Here is a 25,272-nt window from a genome sequence, read left to right on the forward strand (position 1 = left end):
GTGTGCAGAGAGTTTCAGGCGTATGAGGGCCGCAGCCATAAGTCAAGTCAAATCATGATCCAGGCAGCTGGTCTGGGGAAGTATTAAGAGTATTCTATCACAATATGGAGAACTGGCACTGTTTGCTGCTGCTGTGCACACTGAGTTTAGAGCTTTCCTCTGGAGGAGTTACAAAAAATGATGATGACATCGACCTTGTCAGCTTTTTGAGAAATGTCTACCCCGAGCCGTTCATCATCAACCGAGACTTTGAGATAAACTCCGTCGAGGAGCTGGGACGCCCGGGGGACCCTGCAATCATACAGCAAACCAAGGACAAACCTGTCACTCAGGATACAGATGGGGCTGCTGGACCAGTGGTGATAACCAAAGATGGCCAGATCAAGGGGATTACTGTGGATAAGGCCCATGTATTCTATGGTGTTCCGTACGCAAGTCCTCCTGTTGGGGCTTACCGCTGGAAGCCCCCCAGACCTGTGAGTCCTTGGCACGGGGTTTATGATGCCTCCTTTCCCAGGGCCGCATGTATGCAATTCTGCAGTAAAGCTATCACTGAGGAGTGCCCTAAGAGTGTAGGTGTATTACAACCTTGTATTTCTTTATATCCTGCTACGATGTTTTTATATCACTTTAATGTGGTTATTTTAATTGCTTCTGTTCTGCTGCTTTGTGATAATACATAGCTGTTGTGATTAATAATAATAATGGATTGGATTTATACAGCGCTTTTCAAGGCACCCAAAGCGCTTTACAATACCACTATTCATTCACTCTCACATTCACACACTGCTGGAGGCAGCTACAGTTGTAGCCACAGCTGCCCTGGGGCAGACTGACAGAAGCGAGGCTGCCATATCGCGCCATCGGCCCCTCTGGCCAACACCAGTAGGCAAGTAGGGTAAAGTGTCTTGCCCAAGGACACAACGACCAGGACAGAGAGCCCAGGGATCGAACCGGCGACCTTCCGGTTACAGATGCGATTCCCAACCCCCTGAGCCACGGTCGCCCGTAATGTGCTGACATGCTAATTATCATAAAATGACACTAACAGTATAACACTGAAATTTTAATTTGCATAGGCTTAGTGCACGCAAACTTTCACATGTCAAAGATATTTCATATCCAGTTCAATTAGACTGGTTAGATGCAGCAGGTGGATCAAAAGAGCTGCCACTGACAGTGTGATGAAGCCATGGATGCTAAATTCTGCACTTAGAGATGAAACCAATTTCATTATAGTAAAAGTGAACAATCCAGCCCAGTGAAAGTCGTTAGAGTCCATGTTGTAAGGCTCACGTCACATGGAGCGGCGTCACTTTATGAGGCCATTGTTAATAAATTATATTTAGCAAAAAGATTCTCAAAGTGACAAATATCTATAAATAAAAACCTATGTATATTTGTTTTTTATATATTTAAATTGTATTTACAGAATACAATTTCCAAACTAGTACAGTTATTTACAATGAGGGAGAGCAGTTATGCTACTTTGCTGTATGCCAGATTTTTAAGGACAGCTGATAATAAGGACAGCTCCAAGGTTTGGAGGCCTATCTCCACCCACCACCACTTCCCCTGCCGGTGGCGGACTCCCTCAGGTGTCGGTGTGTTGGTGGTTCTTTGTGTCTGGGGGTGGGCGTCCGGGTACACACTGGCTCACTCCTTGGCGGCCGCTTGTCGGGGCCTGGGGCCTGGGGCTCGCTCGGGCCCCTTTGGAGGTGGGGTGCCCCCGGCCTCTCGGCCTGGGGCTCGGTCACTCAGGCGCAGCTGGGGGCCGGCGGAGCTCACGGGCGCGTCACTGCAACTCCCCCTGACTTCTGCTCCGCGGCTGCTGGGCGAGCCCTCATCTGGGACTCTCCTCAGCTCTTACTGGAACAGTGGCGCGGCTGCCCCTCTGTTGGTCTTCCATGGTCTCTTGTGTTCTGGGGGCCTCTGGATGTCTGGAGTTTTGATCTCCTCCATACCCGCTTCACACCCTGGAGGACGGGGCTGTGGCCCCCCCACACTCCCTAGCAGATCGTTACATGGAGAAACCTTTGGAATGCAAGCATGCTGATCCACACAGGTATGCACACATGGGTATTCACAGACGCGGACTAAAGCTTTCTTGGCTGCTGCCTCAAAGCACACTGTGCGCTGTCTATCTTGCGTGCTGCACAATATCGTTTATTACTTAGTAAATACTGATATCTATGACTAGCTAGTTTATTGTGATGGTATGGTGCTTTGTTTTCTCTATTATTATGTTGCTCTTTGTTGTTTGCTGTCTCCTCTGTTTGTTTTTGTTTGTTTGTTTGTTTGTTTTTTTTCTCCATACAGGTGACCCAGGAGTTGTTTTTTTTTTGTCTCTCTTCCCCCCCCTTCTCACCGTCTCTTCTCCCCTTTGGTTTTCTTTCTTTCTCTCCCCCTCTCTCTCTCATTCATTCCCCCTGTCCTATTTATTAAAAAAAAAAAAAAAAAAAGACAAAGGATGAACTGAAGCTCTGCCATCACGTAATGTCGCATACTGCTGTTTCTGATGTCATTTAGAAAAAAAAAAAAAAAAAAAAAAAAAGGACAGCTGATAATAGTCTTGTGTGAGTAGAAACGTAGTCAAAATCCAAATGTAATTTAAGTTAGCGATATTAAGAGTTTTTAACAACATGCTCCAGTTATCCATCTGTTTGTTTAAACCGGCAAACCTACCAAGACTATTAACAATATCTGTGTATATAAATAAGAACTATGTCCTTACACTAATACAATAAGCTTTCTGAATCAACTTTCTGTCTAAATATGATTTAAAAACATAACAACAACAAAAAAAAGTGCCAGCCACTTAAAATAACTGCAGAATGTATGTCGGTAAAATGACAGCAGATAACTGAGGCGATGAACAGTCTGCAGCTCAGGAGGTAGAGCTGCTCATCCAATAATTGGAAGGTTGGTGGTTCGATCTGGCTGAGATCACCAACCACCAACCAAGATACTAACCCCAAGCTGTTGCACAGTTGGAGTACGAATGTGTGTAAATGGGTAAATAAAGTATGTTATATAAAATGCTTTGAGTGCTCCAGTAAAGTAAGAAAACATCATATAAGAACCAGAACATTTAACAAAAAGTGGAGAATCCAAGCACTCGTATATGCAGCACTGGGACTACCTAACCTCTGAGAAATTCAACTTTATTAAAAACAACTAACAAACAATATCAATAAAATTAATTCAGAAAATGTGAGTAAGCAAACTGAGTACACTAACCAAGAGACGGTGCTCAAAGGGGACAAATGTCCTTATTCAGTCCTAAATAAGGTGTAAGAAGTATAAGAAACCTGCTGTGTGAGCCTACTAATTAGTTTGTACCATAAACACTAAATAAATAATTTATATTCTATCTGCAGTTTTTACCTTTCACCTGGCTGGCAATTGCCTCCTAACTCGTATCCATGTATCCGTGTATCCATGTATCCATGTCACACACGGCCAGAAGTATTAAATTCAAAAGAAAAAAACAAAACAAGATAAAAGTGACAACAAAAAGTGAAAAATTGAATGACCTGCATCCTCTAATGTCTCCAAAAAGGTCAGTGAGGATTGTCTCTACCTCAACATCTTTGTACCACTGGATGTGGACTTGAGCTCTCCTCTGCAGAGCCACCTGCCTGTCATGGTTTGGATCCATGGTGGAGATTTCATTGCTGGTTCTGCCTCCAAGCCTCTGTATGATGGACGTTTCATTAGTAACTTCACCCACAGTGTTGTTGTAAGCCTGGAGTACCGACTGGGTAAGAAGGATTACGTTTAAATGGACCCATTAGTGTGTAACAGCCTGTGTATTTGAATCTCAGTGCCTGTGTCACTCTATGATCCCACGTCAGATTTCACTGTGCACACAGGGATAAAATTCAGATGAACTTTAGCAGTGGACGTCTCAAAGGCAACAACAAGAAACTCGTGGAATCACTTAGTGAAAATAAGAATTTACTTATTATAGAGAGCATGTGTGCGTCTGTGTGTGTGAGACAGTACGAGCCTGAATAATGCTTGTGTGCCACTTTAAAATGGCTGAGCCTGTTGGTAATTACTCTGCTTTCCTGCAAGACTGAAAACAGGAGCTCTGATATGTGAACAGTAATTTGGAGCTCGGAGGAAATGAATGTCTTGCCTGAGTCAATTACGTCTTGTTGATCATGTGAAATCCTGCATCATTAAAGGTGCATTTGGGTTCCTTGTGTCGGGAAAAGATCCTCACACATCAGCTGCAGGGAATTATGGGATCCTGGACCAACAGGCAGCTCTTCTTTGGGTCCAACAGAACATTGCTGTGTTTGGAGGGGATCCCGCCAAGGCAAGCAAGCACACAGACACACACACACACCTAAGATAATTATTTTAAAATGAGGCATTTATTAATAAGGTGGGAATAAACATTGTAAGAAAACAGGACAAAAGAAGAAAAAGGGGAAAATACTGAGAGAATGACCACAGTGGGGAAAATAGTGAAGCAGTTGCTTCCAACAGTTAAAGATACTCATTGTAAACTTTATGCTCAGAAGCTCCGACATATTTTCTCAAATTCATAAAGTATAAACATTTAAAGAAAAGTATAATCTCAGAGGGAAAAAAAAGGAAACACATTTCCAAATTTGATAACTCACTTGGTTTGGTTTAGACCAAAAGTTTCATGCTATTTCCATATTTAATTCTTGGACTTTGCTAGAGTAACTTTTACAGTTTAAAGTCATTTTTGTTTATCTCCTGTCAAATGCAGCATCTTAATTAACCTTCTACTTAAAGCATGCTATTTGAACCTCTTCCACTTTTCTTTTAATCCAACTTTGTTGTGATTTGTTGCCCTTCACAAACAACAGATTGGAACAGCATTCAGGTGCCCTTAGATGGCCATTTTAAGGAGATCTGCTTTCAGTGACATCATCTGACATCACAATTCTTACCTTTTTCTGTCATTCTGTTGTATACCTGCTGGTGTGGTTGGGATAATTGTCCTCTTGTAAGACCGAGGCCAAGCTTTAGCTGTCAGACTCACTTTTCTCTAGAATACTTTGGTAAACAGGAAAGTTGACTCAATAATGTGTCTGCAGAATAAGCCCAAATCATCACCTCTCTACCACCGTGCTTGACATTTTGTTTGAGGTTTTTATGCTGATATGCTGTGTTTTGTTTTGTTTGGCAAAAACAAACAAACAAACATGTCAATGTCCATTATAGCCAAATATCTGCACTTTGGTCTCATCTGTCCAAAGGACGTTGATCCAGAATTCTTGTGTTTCTTTTTCAGATGCAACCTTCCAATACTTAGCCATGCAACCATGTTCTTTTTAGTGAAAAGAGACTTTCTCCTTGCAACTCTTATATTCCTTTATCATTATCATATTTACCATGCTAACTGAGGCCTGTAGGGCAATGTTTGTGGCCCACTATTGTTGATGCTGTTTATACCTGAATTATCCAGACCAGCAAAGCGCCAGAACCTCTGCTCTTATAGCAGAAGTTTTTTGCTGATGAACAGTTTGATGCAGTTTGGTGCATTTGATTATCAGCACCGGTCTACTTTATAATTTCACTTTCTATGGGCATGCTCAGTTTTTCACAAACGTCTTCTACATTTTGGCTTAATTTAATTTTTGTTAAATAAATAATGACATGGTATAATATGTCCTCTTTTGTTGCTCATCTGAGCTTATTTTATTACCTGGTAAGGAACAGGTTATTTCTGTTACACCCTGATTGTCATGGATCGCTGTGTGGCAAGCAGGAGGGGGACCCAAATGCAAAACTCACAGACACGGGGATGAACTCGAGAAACACAGCTTTAATGCTGGCACGGCAGAACACAGGAAATACAAAACTAAACTGGGAAAAGTAAACTAACACTCTCAGGTAGACACAGGAAGATCCACACAACATGAGGGAGAACGCGACGCCGAACAGAGGGAGACGCAGACAGAAATACACAGAGGGTTAACGAGGAAAGTGGGAACACACGGGGAACACAGCTGACACAGATAACCATAACGAGACAGGGCGGGGTGAACATAACACTGACGGGAGACGGGCAGAGTCAAACAGGAAGTACAGAGGTTCAGACAGGAGGAGAGAGAGCACGGGGAGAACACAGACATAACAGGCTGGGGAAAACATGGAATAAAACACGAAAGGGGACAAGGGCTCATGAATACATAGAGGGGCACACAGGGGGTGAGAGTCACAAAGGGAAAGCACACAGGGAACATCATAACAGGGCAACTCAGGAAACAGAACCTAAACAGGGAACTGAATACAAAAATACAAGAGAACTAAGAATACTGGGCCAACCCGGCCCAGGACCATGACACCTTTCTCAGGTCAAGCCAACTCCAAATTACAAAGTTTCCTTGAAGAAGCAAACTTGCTTTTCTTTCCAAGCTCCTTAGACTACGATCACCTGGATGTAGATGTCGTACATTTACTAAGCCTAACTTTCATTGTTCTGTTTGTATTTTGTTTGATATGAAATTAATATTTTTTGCAATATTAACAGAAATTAAGTTAAAGAATTTTAAGTAGCGACATTTTTTTAAAATCAGGTCACAGTATTTGGGGAGAGTGCAGGCGCTCAGTCGGTAAGCCTTCACCTGATGATCCAAAGCAGCAAGCCTCTGTTTAACCAGGCCATCCTGCAGAGCCTGCCCTTCTCCATCCCTCTGAAGACCAGGTGAGGAACTAACAGCTCAGGGCAATACTGGGCATGGATGTGAGATAGATGCATGCTTTGATTTAAAGCTGAGCATTATATTACGTGAAAGATCTTGATCACATTTCAGGATGACTTCAAGCTGAAATGTAATTTTCTTTTTTTCTGCACATCTTTCCCAGACATGATGCCCTGAAACTGGGAAAAGGCTTTGCTAAACAGACGAACTGCTCTGTGAGCGACTTTGTCTGCCTGCTGTCTCTCACTCCGCAGGCCATCCTGGCCGCCCAGATGAAAACAAGTAGGACGCCACAAACCCCAGATTTAGAGCAACACTCATTGCTGCCCACATATTACATAAGGAAGCAGGATATAGTATATTTGTCTGCAAATGACTGTGAAAAACATGTTCATAGTGAGATACTTGTAAACAAAATCATTATGACTGAACAATGAGCCTCTAAAGGGGCAATTAGAGTAATTTTACTGTCTAACAGCAAGGAATAAATTTGATATATCTGCAGGCCCGACATTGTTATTGATCTGTATCACTGTGATTACATCATCGACAGCAGTTTTCAGGATGGATGAACTCACGGTTATAGCTTATAATTGAGGCAGGAAAATGCACTCTGGAGAAGAAGTTTAGCTCCCTTCCTTAGACAAACAAATCACATTAATAGGCTTTTGAGTTTTTATAACACTGCATACGATGCATTGCTTAATATACTTTTCTCCCTCTGTGTTTTAACTTGCCAATCTGTTTTTGATCCCAGGTTCCAAGATTTTGAACCCATTCAGGTTTCTGGAGGTTTTTGAGACGTGGGGTCCGTATATCGATGGGGAGTTAATCAAAGAGCAGGCTGTCACTGCCTTTCAAAAGGGGCACTGGCAGAAAGAAAAGCCAATACTGCTGGGTAAGAGCAATAAGAGAAACCACATTGTATTATTACTGTTATTATTCAGGATTTATATTTTATTCTCTCAGCTTTCTGCTTAACTCCCACTGGTTCTTGTTATACAACTATTTGATATGAAAATTCCGACATCATGACAAAGCTGAAGGCAATGTTTGATTTTTAAGTACAGAGACAATCAGAAAAGCCATTGGGCAGAAGAATCACAGCAAGTCCACAGGCAACACAGACATCTACTTGTTTCTTTAGAGTAATGTTGTTTTCTGTCCTGCAGGTACAACGTCCGAGGAGGGGGTTCTGTTTGCGTATGGGGTCTTCAACAAGCCAGTCTCCACAGTGGAGTGCACCGTGTACATCACAGCCATCTTTAAACAACACACCCTACAGATCCTACACAAGTACCTGCCCCTGTACAGGGATGCTGACCACAGAAATATGCTGGCTCAGGTAAGAGGAGTTTAATACCGTCTTTTTAGTGTTAGTATTGCTCTTAAATTGGAAAAGAGTCTTTCACATGGCTGGGGAGGAATTTCGGCCTGCTTTTGTTTTGCAGAATTTTGCAGACGTTTTCAAACTTGAATGACCCGTTTAAAGCCCTGCTAAAGCATTTTGGCATTTCCTTCAGCACTTTCTGGCAGAGAGTCTTGTCTTGTAGCAGCCCCGATCATCACACTACCACCACCATGTTTGACTATTTGATATTTTTTTAATGAAATGCCAGAGATTACTGGACACAAAACTTGAACAAAAGTTCATTTTTGTCCCATCAACCCAGAAAATATTTTCACAAAGTCTTGGGGATCATCAGTTTTTAGCAAATGTGAGTTGAGCTTTTATTGTTCTTTTTAGTAAGCAGTGATTTTCGTCTTAGAACACAGATGCCATTTCTGCCAAGTCGCTTTCTGATTGTAAATGATGAACACTTTGACCTTAACTGAGACAACAGAAAACTGCAGTTGTTTAGATGTTGTTCTCAGTTCTTTTGTGGTCTCCTGGATGAGTTGTGTTTGTGCTTGGAGTCATTTTGGAGAGAACTTCACCACTGTTCAAAGTTTTCCTCCCAACGACCTTGTAAACTTTTCCAGAATGTTTTTCTCATCTATTCTCAAGTTTCCTCAAAATATGGCATGATGGTGGTGTTTCTTTGAGATTTTTTACTTTCTCACGTATGACTTTAGATAGCTTCTATCCCTCATTAAACGAAATCATCATTTAAAAAGTACATTTTGTATTTAGTAGTAGTAGTAGTAGTATTTATTTATTGTCATTGTCAAGAACAATGAAATTGCGTTTGGGGCTTCCATACAACCCACTATCTTTGTCTAATATTTATATATGCAAAAAAGAAAAAAAAAGAAATAATCTAAATGATCAAAATTTACACCTTTTACCACTTTAAATATATAAAGTGCACCATACTGGCAAATATTTAAAAGTGCCAGTATGGTGCCATATTATTAGGATGCAATGTTTGACTTTAAGCCTCAGTTTTATATAGGTAGGGCTGGTGTGCAGTTTAACACTGAAAACAGGTCAAATGTAGTCCACATGTAAAAGAAGTTCAATTTCTGGTTTGAACATGCTGGTTGGTGCGTAGGTCCTCTCTGTGCTAGCTTGTTAGTTTTTTCAACAGCTCTCATGGTTTTGATCTCTATCTCACACACTCATACTTAACAGGTGGAGAAAATCCATGTCACTTACATCGTCTTGATGCATTCTCAATCATCCAGGTAAGTCCATCTGGACGTAGCGTTTTCAGTTGGAGAAACATTTCGTCACTCATCCAGGCGACTTCTTCAGTCTCAGCTGACTGCAGGTTTCCAATCTTATATCACATAAATGGCCCCATGAAAAGTGGCAGGTTAGCCTTCTTAGACTGTGAGATTTCCATCAGTAATGGGGGACATCTAAAAGCTGACGTGTACCGGAAACCTACGCATATGGGTCAGTATTTAAGGTTTGACTCTCATCATCCACTGGAGCACAAACTGGGCGTCATCAGGACGCTACAACACAGAGCAAACACCATCCCCACGGACACAGCAGCCAGGGAGGCAGAAGAACATCAAGAAGGCCCTGAGTAACTGTGGTTATCCCAGCTGGACTTTTGTCAAAGCTGGACAGGCACCTAAAGAAAGCTCCAGCCGATCCAGGAGAGAAGGACAATCGCTGCCTAAGCAAAAACCTGTAGTGATCCCATATATGTCAGGAGTATCGGAGCAGTTGAGATGCATTTTTTCTAAACACCGGGTCTCTGTGGCTTTTAAACCCCAAAACACGCTGCGCCAAAAATTGGTCCACCCCAAGGATCGGGTCCCCCGACACAAACAGAGTAACATAGTGTACGCTGGTAAGTGCAGGAGGATTGCCAGGATTTATACATTGGGGAAACCAAACAACCTCTGGCGAAGCGGATGGCACAACACAGAAGAGCCACCTCGTCAGGCCAGGACAGAATCAACCTTTGGAGACGTGTCACTTACAGCTGTTTGTAGTAGTCTTTTTTTTCATACCAGCAGCATGAAGTAGCAGATTTAGATCAATAATTATTCATGACTGCTTAAATTTCCAGCGGACACTAATTTTATGATAAATTGCTTCAGATATTTGTAATGGTTAACATGATGGTTGGTAAGCAAACCAACATTGTCTGATGTTGGCATGTGCTAGCATAAACGTCTTTGTGTGCTGTGTTTATCATTAATTTTGATGAGGGAAAAATGAGAAAACCCCCGAGCAGTATTCTGGCTGCGATTTTGATGAATAGTGTAAGGTGTCAGCCTCTGGGAGCGGGTCAGGAGGTGACACCTATTTAGTATTCAGTCACAGCTGACTGTGCAGTGAGGCTGTCCTGCATTTCTTCGTGAAGGGTGCTTCTTCACAGGACCGGGGGTCAGTGCAAATATCCGAGCATTGCTGGGAAATGTATTTTAAAGAAGCTGTTTTGAATTTTTCCTGCCATGCTACTGTGATTTATTATTGCTGTTCCTATATAAAGAGGAAATGTTTTCCCTCACTCATTAAAAGTGTAACCCCTAGCCTCCATTGCCAACCTTGAAATTATGACAATAATTATGGTTGCCTGCCAGAGACAAAGTTTTGAAGAGACCAAAGGCTAATTATCTAGAGTCCCTTGCTTGCATTTCCTCTGCTACAGGGTGCACTGGTTAACACTTGAAGAAGAGTTCACAGAAATAGAGAAATATTCAGTTCACAGAAGGGGAAGTTTCTGAAGCATGCTGCTTTTGATCCGACAAATTGCATATAATTAATATTCCTCCGTTTGCTGTGGCTTCGTTTCTATCGTTGTTCTATCTGGTGGCTGTCAGGAAAGTGTCAGGGAGCTTTACATTCAGCCAATAATTTGCAAGAACCTGCAGAGCCGAACATCTCTACAAACCTAATGCGCTGTCTGTGTTCAAGAAGTCAAACAGCTTATGTAAAAGAAAAAAAGGATGCATTTACATAATGAGCTGCATCTGAAGAGGTTTTGTTCTGTTCCATTCCTCCTCTTGCTCACAGACTGAACAGTAAATCCTCACACACACTCTGCCACACACATGCATCAATAACTACTCATTGCGTGGCTGTGTGAGGCAGGACATCACGTATGGATCGATAACCCTCCTGGCCAGTGCTTGGTGTGTAATGAGGACCCAGCTGTGTTGTACTGTCTGCCGCCTGTCTGTGTGTAATGAGTGATGGGAAACTGAAAACAATTGAACTCTTGCTGCTGAAGTTGGTTTGAAATAAATGTTGCATTTCCTTATGACCAGACTGAAAAGACAGGAAGATTTCACCACGCATCAAACTTTGGCATTATAAGTAACCTTCCAGATTTCAGTGGAAATCAAACAACATGCTTTAACGCTGCCTACAGAGGGAGCTACAGCTCCACTGTCTCTCATTCAGTATTTTTTTTCTCACCTCCATCATTTGTATGGGTGAATCATTGGGACCACCTGGAGTCAGGGAGGTTGTCTGCTTGAGATTCAGCTTGACTGCTCCACTAAGAAGCAACTCGTCTCTCCTGAACATCTACAATGACAGGGGGGACGAGCTGAGGAATCACAGATGAAGTAGAGGACAGGCTTCCAGAGGAGGAAGCAATGACTGGAGGAAGACACCCTGTGTGTATTAATGCGAGTAGAGTGAATAACAAAAACATCTCTTAGAATGACGTACTCTGATTGGCCTTCAAAATGATTATAAGATTGTAAACTCCATAAAGGTACAATCTCTTGCAGCCTGTGTTATACTGCATCAGCTCAAACTAAGTATATAAAAACAACTGTCACCTGAGTGTAATCTTAAATAATGTCATAATCACTGATGTTAAAAACTGTAATACGTTTGCTACATGTAATATGAGCAGTGTTAGTCATTGTGACTGACCCACAGAGAATTAGCTGTTGACTTTGCAGTTCCCCACTGAGTGTTTTAGCATCACTTACATCATTGTTTTGGTTCCTACGTCCAACAGCTATGGTTTAGTCTCACTGATGTCATCAACCTCATTTTCAAGTAGCTGCTTTCAGAGAGGGAGCTTTAATAAATCCAGAGTAAATAGCCTGAGGTATACTCAGCACTATCTGTCGGGAGCAAATAAAGTCAGGAACTAGCTGGCAAACATGCTGGAGATTTTTCCAGTTAAAACGCCAGCTATTTCCAGAAAGACTAAACAAAGCAAAAAATGAAATATCCAAAGTCAGAATGTATCTGTCCAAAAATCAAGATAAACTGCAATAAATACAAGTGCCAGATTGAGATTAAACATGCAGCTAGCCAGCTTTTTATCTTGCAATATGTAGTAGTACCATTACTGGTAGCATGTTTTCCAAAATTGTGGCTTTGAAGCAAAACGATACTGAGCCATGGGGGTAACTTCGACTTACTGAAAAGTAAAATATATATGTTCTACCTTATAAATAACCATCATCATATTTGCAATAATTCAGAATGAACTATTAGAGGTATAATTGCCACAAAATTAAAGAAGCATACTGATGACATGGCATCAGTCTTGTTTTGCCATTTTGAGCTGCGTTTTTCACACGTGTGACACTAATGTTTAGCGTTTGCTGCGTTTTTACTAACTGGAAAGTTTCTTTTTCTGTCCAAACGTATGTTTGGAAGACTTGGTTCCACACTTCAGTCTCAGTATGGTGTACAGAGGTTAGCACTGTTGCCAGCTAGAAGGTTTTGGATTTCTGATCTTCCAGCAGTGTTTGTTGAGTTTTCATGTTCTTCATGTTTCACTGTGGCCGTCTCAGGTGATGTTCTAAACAGGCTGTAGGTGTAGATGTGAGTGTTTGTGGTTATGTGCTGCCTTTTCCCACCCAAGGAAAATCATGCAAAACATTTTTACCTTTCAGAAAGATGCATTTATTGCTTGAATTTAAATCATAAACACCAATAAAACCAGCAAACCTCATATATTCCTTAGCTATACACATGAGGAAAATGAAGTACAACCTTACAGCTTCTATAGGAATCAAGAGGCTGATAATCAAAGGCACTTCATTAGTTGATCATTAGCATCTGTGCCCACTTCTGCACTGAAGCAAAAGATTTGCTGGTCTGAAGCAGTCAGGTGTGTCTTAACTCAATAGCAGAAATGATTTTTCCAGCAAATTCACCCCAAAGTCAGATTGTGAAATGCTCTGTGAACCATGCACCTCAGACTTTACAGGTCTGAGTTAGCATTTCAAATATAAAGTTCATGGCAGTGCAGGACTCTTCTTTCTTTCAGCAGGTTTCTGTCACATTTTTCAATTCAGAATGGAAGGTATCTTCCCCCAGGGAACTCCAGGGCGGTCAGGAGGTGACACTGCTGGATATATTTAATATTCAGTCGCAGTTCACTCTGCAGCAGGGAGTTGGTGAAATTACAACAGGAGCTTACTCTTCCACGTACACACACTGTGTGTCTTTATAATAAGTTAATATACTGTGTTGTGTTGTTTGTTGCGTTGCGGTGTGTCATATCGTGTCGTGTTGTGTTATATGTAGTGCCGACGTAGGACAGTTTTCCAATTTCATTGTACTACTGTACTATGTGTGACTGTGCAATGACAATAAAGAGTTATCTTATCTATAAATGCCACTTTTCCTGAGGCCCGCAGGGGTCAGCGCAAACCAGTCACAGTGGAAGCAGATGTGGAGAGCTCAGCTTTAGTCCTACAATTTTTATATTTATGGAGTATATACATTTTCTCTGCATTAGACAAACACAGTATTTCTGAGTGCATTTTGAACAATACGACTAACATAATCAACTTCGTTCCCATTGAAAACCCCACTAACCAAGTCTATGAGCTCTGTGACAAGTCTCGCTATGGCAGAATTATAAACACCTCTGCTGTCCTAAGGAAAAATGAGACTTGATTTTGTAAGCGAGGGAATTTCAGCTGAATCACTGACAAGCTCATCGACTCTGTGTGAAGTGCTGCCATCACTATGAGCAGTTTCAGTAAAGCGGCAGCTTCTGTCAGACTACTAGAAATGACGTGGTACAGATTTTTATGTCTGTGAAGGTTCTCGGTCATCCAGGTCATCGTAGTCCAAGGAGCTTGGAAAGAAAAGCGTCTGGAGGTTGGCGAGCAGCCTCCCAAAGAGAGAGTGAAGGCCAGAGAGATTACAGGATCTAGCTTTTATACTCCGGTCATTCCCACCGCTCATGTGCTGTTAGATCATTAATGATCTGACCAGTGCTGCGGGGAGGGAACACAAAAGGGCCCAAACAGTGCTACCAGGCCATCACGCGCCCACCCATAAAAATAGGGCTTAGACAGCCATGACGTTAGTTAACATTTTGCCAACACTTGAAGTTGTATTACTAGGACACAGCCCTTGATAATGCATCAGCCAAAACATTGTCTGCTCCCTTTATGTGTCAAACTTCCAGATTATATGGCTGAAAGAAAAGGCACCATCTCAAACGCTGATTGGGATTCTGGGGATTCTGAAGAAAATGAAGGAAGGTGAGGCGATTGTGATCTGTGTAAACTAAAACAGGATTCCCCCCTGCCCCTACATACACTTCAAAATGTTGTAGAGCCCATATTAAAGCCGATGCGCCCTTCTCCACTATCGAGTAGTTCATTTGGTATAATTTGAACTTCTGGGAGAAAAAACTGACAGGAAGGTCCACTCCATCCTCCCCCTCCTGCAACAGAACAGCTTCGGCTCCCACCATACCAGTATCTACCTGTAGTTTGAGTGGCTTATCCATGCAGGGAGCCGCTAGAGCAGGTACAGAGGAAATCAAAATTTTCACTTCCTGAAAGCCTTCCTGACAAGGTGGCGTCCAAAAAATCGTAAGCTTGTAGCCGAGAAGGTTAGAAGCTACAGTGGAAAATTCTTACAGAATTATCTGTAGTAGCCAACAATCCCAACAAAGCAACCAAGTTACTGGGTGACTCAGATGTCCCTGTAAAATGGAATCGCCAGGCGCGCATTGGTGTAACATCCTCTGCACCACTTGCACAGACATAATAAGGCTTTAACAGGTATGCATGAAAAAGTGATTTCCTTCTGTGGTTGGGAGTAGCAACCAGATGATTTCGATCTGACACTTGCCGCAGTGTCTTCCAATCATCCTGTAAAACTGCTAGTCGACCCTGAACAGTGTGACCACAAACCAATTAATTTGGGCTGAACCCAGTCCCAGCCTGAGTAACTTCTCGTACCACTAGCATGAGCCAGTCCCTCATTGTTTTGGTTTCTACGTCCAACAGTTATTGGTAGGCAGTCCCTCCTTCCAGTCACGATCCACTTCTGTACAATAAGCACGCAACAGGACTTCAAGGTTTGGTGAAACCTTTCGATAGCTCCCTGACTTTGTGGATGGTAAGGATTGGACTGGGCATGTTTTACCTGAAGGAGCTTCAATATTTCTGTGAACATACTTGATGTGAAATTTGTCCCTCGGTCACTCTGAACAATCTTTGTGATACCAAAAACCGAGATAACCTGTGACAGGGCTTTAACCACTGCTCTCTGGTAATGTTGGGTATTGGGTAACCAGCTGCGTAGCGAGTAGTTAAACACATCACTGTTAATAAGTACATATTTCCTGCCTTTCACCTGGGTAACGGCCCCACACAATCAATCGGCAAATGCTCAAAAGGTAGGGCAGCACGGTGGCACGATGGTTAGCACTGTTGCCGCACAGCAAGAAGGTCCTGAGTTCAATTCCACCATCAGGCCGGGGTCTTTCTGTGTGGAGTTTGCATGTTCTTCCCGTGTTTGCGTGGGTTCCCTCCGGGTACTCCGGCTTCCTCCCACCGTCCAAAGACATGTAGCTTGTGGGGATAGGTTAATTGATTAATCCAAATTGTCACTAGGTGTGAATGTGTGAGTGAATGCGAGTGTGAATGGTTGTCTGTCCCTGTGTGTTGGCTCTGCAACAGACTGGCGACCTGTCCAGGGTGTACCCCACCTTTCGCCCTATGACAGCTGGGATAGGCTCCAGCCCCCCGCGACCCTGAAAAGGATAAGCGGAAGCGAATGGATGGATGGATGGATGGGACATAAAGCACACCCAACATGCTCCTCTGACCATTGACGGAGCGTCTGTGGAGAGAGTGAGCAGCACCAAGTTCTTGGGTGTGCACATCACAGAGGATCTCTCCTGGACGTACAACACCAACACCACAGCACTGGCCAAGAAATCACAGCAGCGTCTCTTCTTTCTCCGCAAACTAAGAAGAGCAGGAGCTCCAGCCCCCATCATGTACACTTTCTACAGAGGCACCATCGAGAGCATCCTGTCGAGCTGCATCACTGTGTGGTTTGGAGCCTGCAATGCGTCCTGTCATAGAACCCTCCAACGCATAGTGAGAGCTGCAGAGAGGATCATTGGTGTCTCTCTCCCCTCCCTCCAGGACATTTACAGCACCCGTCTCACTAAAAAAGCCCTTTGCATAGCGGCTGGTCCCACGCACCCAATGCAAAGCTTCTTCAAGCTGCTGCCGTCAGGGAGGAGACTGCGGAGTCTCCAGGCCAGGACCAGCAGACTGAAGGACAGCTTCATCCATCAGGCTGTCAGGAAGCTTAACTCCCTCCCGATTCTGCCCCCTCTCCCCTCTCTCCTCCACGGTCTCACTGAACTCTGTCACACACACACACACACACACACACTCTGACTCACTCACTGGCCTGCACCAGTTACCAGTCACTTTGTGGAGCATTGGACTGCCATTACCTCATAAGACTTTGTTGTTACACTATCTCTTACCGTATATTACTAAATCTCCATTTGCACTATTTGCTTATTTGCACTACTCTGCCTGGTTTATACTCAATGTCATTTACCCATTATATTGTATATTGTATATTGCATAGCTTTCTTGTTATACGTAAAATGGTATTGTAATTATTTAAATTTTTACTTTTTAATTATTTTATTTGCATTTTTTAATCACTCTCTTATATTTAAATGTTCATTTGCTATTTCATCTAGGGTTTGAGAGTAACGAAATTTCTATTCTCTGTATGTCCTGTACATGTGGCAGAATTGACAAATAAAGTTGACTTGACTTGACTTGACTTGACTTGACTAAAGGTGCTCAATTGCTTGGTTGGGCTTTCCAATCACTTGACAAATGTGACCTGTTTTAATGAACAAGGAAATGAACTTTTTCAGTTTTGGCCCAAAAAAATGGCAAAGGACTCTGTCATAAGTTTTCTGAACACCTAAATGTCCAGCAGTGGAATCATGAGCCGTCTTCAAGACATCCGCTCTAAGTTTATGTGAGATGACAGAAAGCATGTCCCATTAAAGCTGGGCGTACACTGTGCGATTTTTGGCCCATTGTGAGCTGATTTTTCAGTCGTGCGACCGTTTTGGTGATCGGCCCGAGTTGATATACTGCTTAACGATGGTGGCCAAGAGCAACTTCACCCTGTACTAGCTCTAATGACAAAAACAGATGATGTAACGGTACAGTCATTACATTTCAACTCATACCCAGGACTTTAGAACAGCAACCAGTATCAATTTCTGAGGGCAACACTGGGATAAATAAATGATAAATCCAAAGCACCTCTGTCTCTAAGAATGTTTACAGCTATCTTCTGGTCATGACCCACCAATGAGACTAAACCTGCAGATACGTATGGTCTATACCCTGGGTCAGTGAACTGGAAATCCAGTGGATTTCTTTGAATAATCCCAGGAGTAATCGCAGACCTAGTGTGAACCTGCACAGCAGCTATTACCTTATTCCTTTCAATGGGGGCAGCCAAAACTGCAAAGGCAATGTTTCACTGAACGAGTTCCCTGTGCAGATTTAGCCTCAGCCTGCAACAAAGGGCACTCATTTTCCCAGTGCCCTTCACCTAAACAGTAATTGCATGTCCTACTTTAGTTTCAATTTGCGCTGGTAGAGTCTTGTTTAGTAATTGCATTCTGTTGGCCCTTTCTCCCAACTAACAAGACAATCTCCCTGCTTCCAACCACAACCTCCTTTGATTGTCAAAGTAAACTCATCTGCCAACACTGCAGCATCAGAAGCATTTTTCACTTTCTCCTCATTCAAGTATGTAGCTACTCGTTTAATAATAATAATAATAATAATGGATACTTTATTGATCCCCATGGGGAAATTACTTGTTTTTCTCTGCATTTGACCCATTCACTCAGTGAAGCAGTGGGCAGCCCACTAAGCAGGCGCCCGGGGAGCAGTGTGTAGGGACGGTACCTTGCTCAGGGGTACCTCAGGGTAGCCGTTAAGTGGATTTGAACCGCCGACCTTCCGATCATGGGGCGACCACTTTACCTACTGAGCTATCCCTGCCCCTAGGGGGCAGTTATGGTCCACTTAGGAAGAGTGGACCATAACTGCCCAGCAAAACAAGCTCCCCCAACTGTTCAAATGTACTTACTCCAGAGGCAGACCACTGTCGTATCTTAGCCAACCTCTCAAAATGCAATAAATAAATAAATATTGTCATAAGCTAGTAGAGACATCAAAAAGTTCTCTGAAGTCTGGTGAGCTAGTCTGACAAGAATCAGGAAGCTGACCCTTAACCAGGTTTAGTCTATAATGCTCTAAAGTTAGTGAGAGGCACACAGCAAGCTAGAGTTCAGAGTTTGGTCTTGAGCTTGTTTTTGTCCTACAGCACAGTGTGAACAGTACTTTTTGGGGTGCACCATGATGAAAGAGCAAACCTGACATGCCTAAGCTGAAAAAGCTTTGCCTAGTGAGGCCAAAGCTTGGACTGTCCTGCAGTGTGCTTTATACAGAGTGATGCAACTTGGGTAGTGTTGTTTCTGTGTGATTTCTACTGATGACTGGAAAAATCTCATACTTGGGCTCTGACGTAGATGCTGCACCTCTCCTCTCTGGTGCACCTTGAGATGTTTTATCAAACAACCTGAATGAAAAAGAGCCATAACCTATTTTTTACTCCCAAGCTTGGCATTTAAGCAGATTGCTGTTTGCTATCTGTCTTTTGTCTTCATCTCTTACTAAAACAAATTCCCAAAAGGAACCTTATCAGGATGTTAAAAAACCCCAAACATTATCTCCATGGCACCAATGGTGCCATGACACAGAACAATATATTGAACACAATCAACTTTACTGAAAAGAGGCAAGGGCAAGTTATTCCAGGGGTAGAAGATGAGGATCGGTCTGGGTGGAACACTCTAGGTCTCAGAAGTGGTATTTACCAGATGTCATCATGTGGTCACATGTAGGAAATAAAACCACAAAGGTGGAACTAATAGTAAAACAGAAGGTGGGATATTAGGAAAAAACAATCTAGTATCAGCAAATGGTCCAGCATTACATGACTGCTTACAATGGAAGTGGCCCAGCTCAACCATTCTGGAATCTCCAGATAACATTAGGCTTAAGGGTTCCCAAGAGAAGAACTCATTTAGGAAAGTGGTGGAAAGAGCTTCCTGGTGGCTGTGGCCTAGGAGAGATGTCAAGGCCTGGAAACTGTATGGAGATGAGTAGTGTTAGTAGTAATACGATGGCACCTGTCCAATATGGCGGCCAACCAAACCGGTTTGAGAACCGGTTTGACCGGTTTCGTGCGTGTGCGCATGCGCGTTCAGTAATTCGATGGCACTAGTCCAAGATGGCGGCCAACCAAACTGATTTGACCAGTTTCGTGTGTGTGTGCGCATGCGTGTTCAGGTGTGGAAATACCACAGGGTATCAGAGGGGTTATATGAGTTTATGTGTTTTTAACGGGGTTTTAATTTAATCAAACCATAGGGTTTTTAATTAAACTATTTTTTCACTTAGGTGTATCGCAACATTCAGTTATGCATGTGTTCTTAAAAGCAATTCTTTGTTTCTTGTTTCATTCTTGGCGGAGTGGAAGCTGTTTTGGTTCACAGTGCGCCTTAACAAAGAGGGTGTGCTCTAGTCAAAAGTGTTGGTAATAGTGTTTTAATCACACTAATTTTCTAAATCTGACAATGTCTCAGCTTGCAGTGAGGCATGCATTTTATTTTATAAATGGTACAAATGGGAATTTCTTCTGAATGGGCGATGTCAGCATGTTCACAAGCGTTTCATTTAATCAAACCCCTAGTTTTAATTTAACTAGTTTTTACACATCTACTGGGGTTTCTTTCCAGGGTTGATGCGATCATTTTATTTAAAAATCGGGATTTCGGAATGTTGAACTAAGAGTGAGACAAAGCCAGCCAGCTAGTTTTTAACACAGTAAATGTCACAAATAGCATTCAGTCCTTTAGAAAATAAATGCTATAAGCAGCCAGTATCGCTCTTTTCAAACTAATCGTCTTTTAAATACACTCATTTTGTGATTCCGGTGTCAACACCTTGCACCGATGCAAGCATTTTATTTATTTAAAAACGGATCAAACGGGCCATTTCTTCTGTAAGTGGTTTCATGGTTTCAGAGTAGTTTTTAACACAACAGATAGTCGCAAATAACATTCAGCCCTTTAGAAAATAAACGCTACAGTGATACTTCTAAAACACGCTGCACACAATGTCACCTTTTCCCCCAAAGCAGCCAGTATCGCTCTTTTCAAACTAATCGTCTTTTAAATACACTCATTTTGTGATTCCGGTGTCAACACCTTGCACCGATGCAAGCATTTTATTTATTTAAAAACGGATCAAACGGGCCATTTCTTCTGTAAGTGGTTTCATGGTTTCAGAGTAGTTTTTAACACAACAGATAGTCGCAAATAACATTCAGCCCTTTAGAAAATAAACGCTACAGTGATACTTCTAAAACCAGTCGCCCAGACCCGCTCCAACTTTTCAACAGCTGGCTAATTGTTTGAATTTGTTCAGGATTGTAAAAGCCCACCGCGGGTATCACTTAGTTGTTGAGAGTACCATGCGAACAAGGGCCCAACCTATTGTTTAAAGTGGCCAGTATTGGCTCTTTTGTAATTCCTCGACAAGGTAAATGGGGCAGGTGTACCAGTCGGGTGGCGACCCCGCCTATTGTCTGAAGTATCGGCTCCTTTGTAATTCCTTGAGAAGACAAAAGCCCTGTAGGGTCTCATTTAAATTGATTGGAGACATACCTTTCTTTTTGGAAACACCCACCCTATATAAAAAAACACGCTCAGAGCCCGATACCCTGAGCCATTTACGCCTCAAGATTCGCTGCAGAGCACACCATTTTCTTTGCGATCATCAACACTAACATCGTTCTTTATAACATGGACATCGTAAACGGTAAGTAAAACAAAACCTATTATTGGATTTTTAAAAAGTGTTATGTTAACATATTATAGGATATTCAAACTATTTTTTTTCCTAAAACAAAAGCTTAATTTTTAGGAGTTCGGGAGAACGGCCCAGGACCCTTTTCTTTAGAAACGGGCGCTTTTACAGCTGGAACTAGTTCTCTAACAGGCACAAGGTGTGTACAGCATTACTGGATTTTTAAACGTATGTATGTTTTAAACTAGCGATTGTTTTAAATTATGTAACAACGTTTTTTTGTTTGTTCCAGGGTTAACAAACTGAGCAGGAAAACATTCAGACACCGCTACCACAGAGCCCAACCTTACATCAGGTGTGTATACAACGGGATGTATAGTTGTGTATTTTTTTTAAAGGGGTTTAAACAATTACAAATGTTCTAAACTGACCGTTTTACACATACAGAGCCACGCCAGAGAACCGGGTGTGTGGAGAAGCAGGACCATCCCGAATAACGCACACTACAAGGTAAGCATAGGCATATATAAATTAGATAAAAAAGAGATAGAGAGGGAGACATGCTTATTCAGTTTGAAATGGGTACATGTATAAAATGTTTTAACACATGTCTATCTATCTTCACAGACTGCAGAACAGCACCCCTCCTCATAATGATCAGGACACCGTACGATTCCAGACGTTTTTGGAATGTTTAAGCAGTATCGACCTCCCAGAACAACAAAAACCTGGAGCTTTGTGCAACAGTGGAGAGTCAGAACCGATCTTCATCAGCGAACCTGCAACACCCCCGAGTGAGTGGCTACCTCGCGATTTCTCTGATGTTTTTGAGTACAGTATATCAGATTTTGATCTAGTTCATATACCCACCCCCCCAGAATGTGTCAGAAATAGCGTTGATTCACACATAGATTTCGAAGAAGGCGGCATAACAGACTCTCAAATATCAGCGGCGTATGATGCTTACATGAAGCTTCCAGACTCTCAGCCTGCTGAACAGAGTCATATAGCTTCAAAAAATGATATCCTATCTTTGATCGATGCTAAACTCAGCCAACATCAACAAGCAGTACAGAGGCATGTGCAAGAAATAGCAGTTAAACTCAACCAGTTTCAACAAGCAGTACAGGAGGGCTTACAAGAAATAGTCACTAAACTCAATCAACATCAAGAAGCAGCACAGGGCAACTTGCATGAAATAGCTGGTGGTCTAAATAGTACCCGGCAGGCAATAAACAGTACCTGGGGTTTATTAGATCTCATTAGTACCCGCTTTTTAAATCGCTGACTTTTAAAATCCACACCATGGACCCACCCCGTAAATTATTCAAACACAATGATGGTACCTCCACTCGAGCTAAATGGTTTGACTTTGAGGCTTATAACCAGTGGGCTGCGGAAATAGTAAACAAATGCCAAGTTTTGCATGCAAGACTTAGTAGTGCAGCAGCATCATCCGATACACATCCTTGTCAGACTGTTCCTACGTCTGCTATTGCTGATGGGGCTATTGTTGCTAATAATAGTGATAGTACAGCAGGTGTTGCTCGGGCCGTTGCTGTTACTGATGCTAACCATATAGCTTGTGCTGCTGGTGATTTTGCGTCTGATGCACAATCTAGCCGGGTCACCTCTGCTGCAGCTACTGCAGTTGTTATTGAGCCCGTTGTGCAGTCTGGGTCCGGCAGCCGCTCTCAGTCACACATTAGAGAGATACCTAATTTTAATGCTCGCGAATTGCGTGAACGCCTTGATTTTAGGGGTATAAGTCTCGATCATCCAGAACAAGTGCCGGCGCGAGTGCGCGAGTGCTTAGCTAATGTGATAGACAGAGCTGTGGCGGGATCCCAACAGGGCAGTGTTCTAAACGTGGTCCTGCGTGGCCCCTCGCTGGCTTCAGATGTTCAGGCTGTTTTAAACGCTGATGATCGGTATGATCCGGAGCTGTTTCTCGATCAAATTGCACAAGTTATGCAGAGTAATGATGAATCTATCGGTGATGATGAATTAGAGTTTATTGTCACGGTAGCTCAGAACAGTAGTGGCGGGTCTCGCTTAAGACTGGCGCACATACCTTATGATGAGATTCTCTCAAAGAAAGGCAGACATTTATACACACCAAACAACACAAACAACAATTTGTGCTTCTCCCTATGCATAGCACATTCATTAAACTCATCATCCTCTGAGCATGAAAAACTTGCTACAGCTAAACAGATGCATGCTGAAGTAGGTCTATGCGACACACAGCAAGTATCATTCTCTGATGTCGGTAAATTTGAGAAGCACTTCAACATTAAGATTGTAATCTATTACCACACAGAAGGGCGTAAACGCCTGGAATGTTTTTACACACATGAAGAGCCAAACCCTAACACGTTGATGATGTATCTCCATAATCAACATTACCACCTGATTTTAAACCCGACCGCTTTTTTGGGGGGATCCTATGTGTGTAATTTCTGTTACAGTATATATAATACACCATTACAGCACAGCTGTAAACATAGATGTAACACATGTTACACACTCTGTCAACATCACAGGGGACCCACAGTGAAATGCAGCGACTGTAACCGCATCTGCAAATCACAACACTGTTACCAACAACACAAATTACCTGAATTAAAACACAACATGATCCCCTGTGATAATATGAAACATTGCATGCACTGTGGCACCACATATAGAGAATCCAAGAAATTGCCACACAAATGTGCGCAGCCTAGATGCGAGCACTGCCGCGAACCTAAATTAGCAGGAGACTCCGACCATCAGTGTTTCATACAGCCTGTTGAAAAACAGAAGCCTAACGATAAATACATTTTATATGATTTTGAGATGCGGTACCACAACGGTAAACACGAGGCTAACTTTGTGTGTGCGTCTGATCTGAAGGGCAATAAGTTCACATTTAATACATTAAAGTGTGTGGAGGCGTTTGTGCAGCATTACAGACGCCCAAGGTTTCGTGGGTACACTTTCATAGCACATAATGCATCTGGCTTTGATAACTACATACTCCTCGAGTACTTTGTCAGACAGAGCATAACACCTAGTGTCATAATGAGCGGCAGCCGTGTGATTTTAATGCATGACAGGGACTATGACCAGCGGTGGATTGATTCGTTCAGCTTTTTGCCCATGGGCCTTGCCAAAATACCCTCTGCTTTAGGTTTTCAAGACCTGCAGAAGGGCCATTTCCCACACAGGTTTAATACGAGGGATAATGAGCGTTATGTGGGCCCGTACCCAGACCCCTCCTTCTACGGCTATGAGCACATGTCTGAAAGCGATAAGGTGCGATTCATGGAATGGTACCAGGTTGCCTCACAGAATCCCTTTGATTTTCAGGCTGAACTCAGGCGTTACTGTGTTAACGATGTTGATGTCCTGCGTAAAGCATGCATCATTTATCGTGACACGCTACTGGGTTGTACTCAAGTTGATCCATTCATGTATACCACCCTGGCTGCATTTAGTATGGGTGTGTATAAAACGCTGTTTCTGCCTAGAGACGCGCTCGCTCTCACGTATGAAGGGGCATACGTTGAGCAGAACAAGACGTTTTCTAACGTCTCTATTGAGTGGCTTCAATATGTGTCCCACACCACCAACAAAGTGGTAAAACATGCTCTCAGAGGAGGCGAACAGAGGGTTGGACCGTATTTTGTGGACGGTTTTGACCCCACAAGTAATACAGCTTATGAATTTGCAGGATGTTTTCACCACGGTTGTGTTAAATGCTACCCCGAGAGTGAAGTTAATCCTGTCAGCAAAGCATCCTATGGACTGCTGCATCGCATGTTTTGTGACAAAGTTGATGCACTGAGATCACAACACAGTGTGAGCGTAATAGTGATGTGGGAGTGTGAATGGGCTGCCTTGAAGCAGACAGACCCTGCAGTTGTGGCTTTCATGCATACGTACAGAAAGCCAGAACGCCTGAATCCCCGAGACGCCCTTTTTGGCGGTCGCACAAATGCTCTAAAGCTGTACCACAAGA

General features: G+C 42.7%; 1 protein-coding gene and 1 long non-coding RNA gene across 3 annotated transcripts in view; both read left to right on the forward strand.

The window, feature by feature from the left end:
* The window catches only part of LOC113009661 (cAMP-regulated D2 protein), a 41,063-nt gene continuing 15,791 nt past the window's right edge, over positions 1-25,272 (forward strand). The window contains exons 1-7 of the mRNA XM_026148113.2: positions 1-572; positions 3,563-3,764; positions 4,194-4,327; positions 6,567-6,694; positions 6,856-6,974; positions 7,450-7,590; positions 7,865-8,037. Of these exons, the coding sequence (XP_026003898.1) occupies positions 105-572; positions 3,563-3,764; positions 4,194-4,327; positions 6,567-6,694; positions 6,856-6,974; positions 7,450-7,590; positions 7,865-8,037 (1,365 nt within the window). The 5' untranslated portion in view covers positions 1-104. The remainder of the gene's footprint in view (positions 573-3,562; positions 3,765-4,193; positions 4,328-6,566; positions 6,695-6,855; positions 6,975-7,449; positions 7,591-7,864; positions 8,038-25,272) is intronic.
* LOC145421470 (uncharacterized) lies at positions 21,027-23,404 on the forward strand. Of its 2 annotated transcripts, XR_013902834.1 has the most exons (5): positions 21,027-21,278; positions 21,372-21,465; positions 21,559-21,621; positions 21,714-21,776; positions 21,894-23,404. It is a non-coding gene; the product is annotated as an uncharacterized LOC145421470 (long non-coding RNA). The 2 variants fall into 2 exon arrangements; XR_013902833.1 differs by lacking the exon at positions 21,027-21,278 and having other exon boundaries at positions 21,313-21,465.

Source organism: Astatotilapia calliptera, chromosome 17 (assembly GCF_964374335.1).
Source record: "Astatotilapia calliptera chromosome 17, fAstCal68.1, whole genome shotgun sequence".
NCBI lineage: Eukaryota > Metazoa > Chordata > Actinopteri > Cichliformes > Cichlidae > Astatotilapia > Astatotilapia calliptera.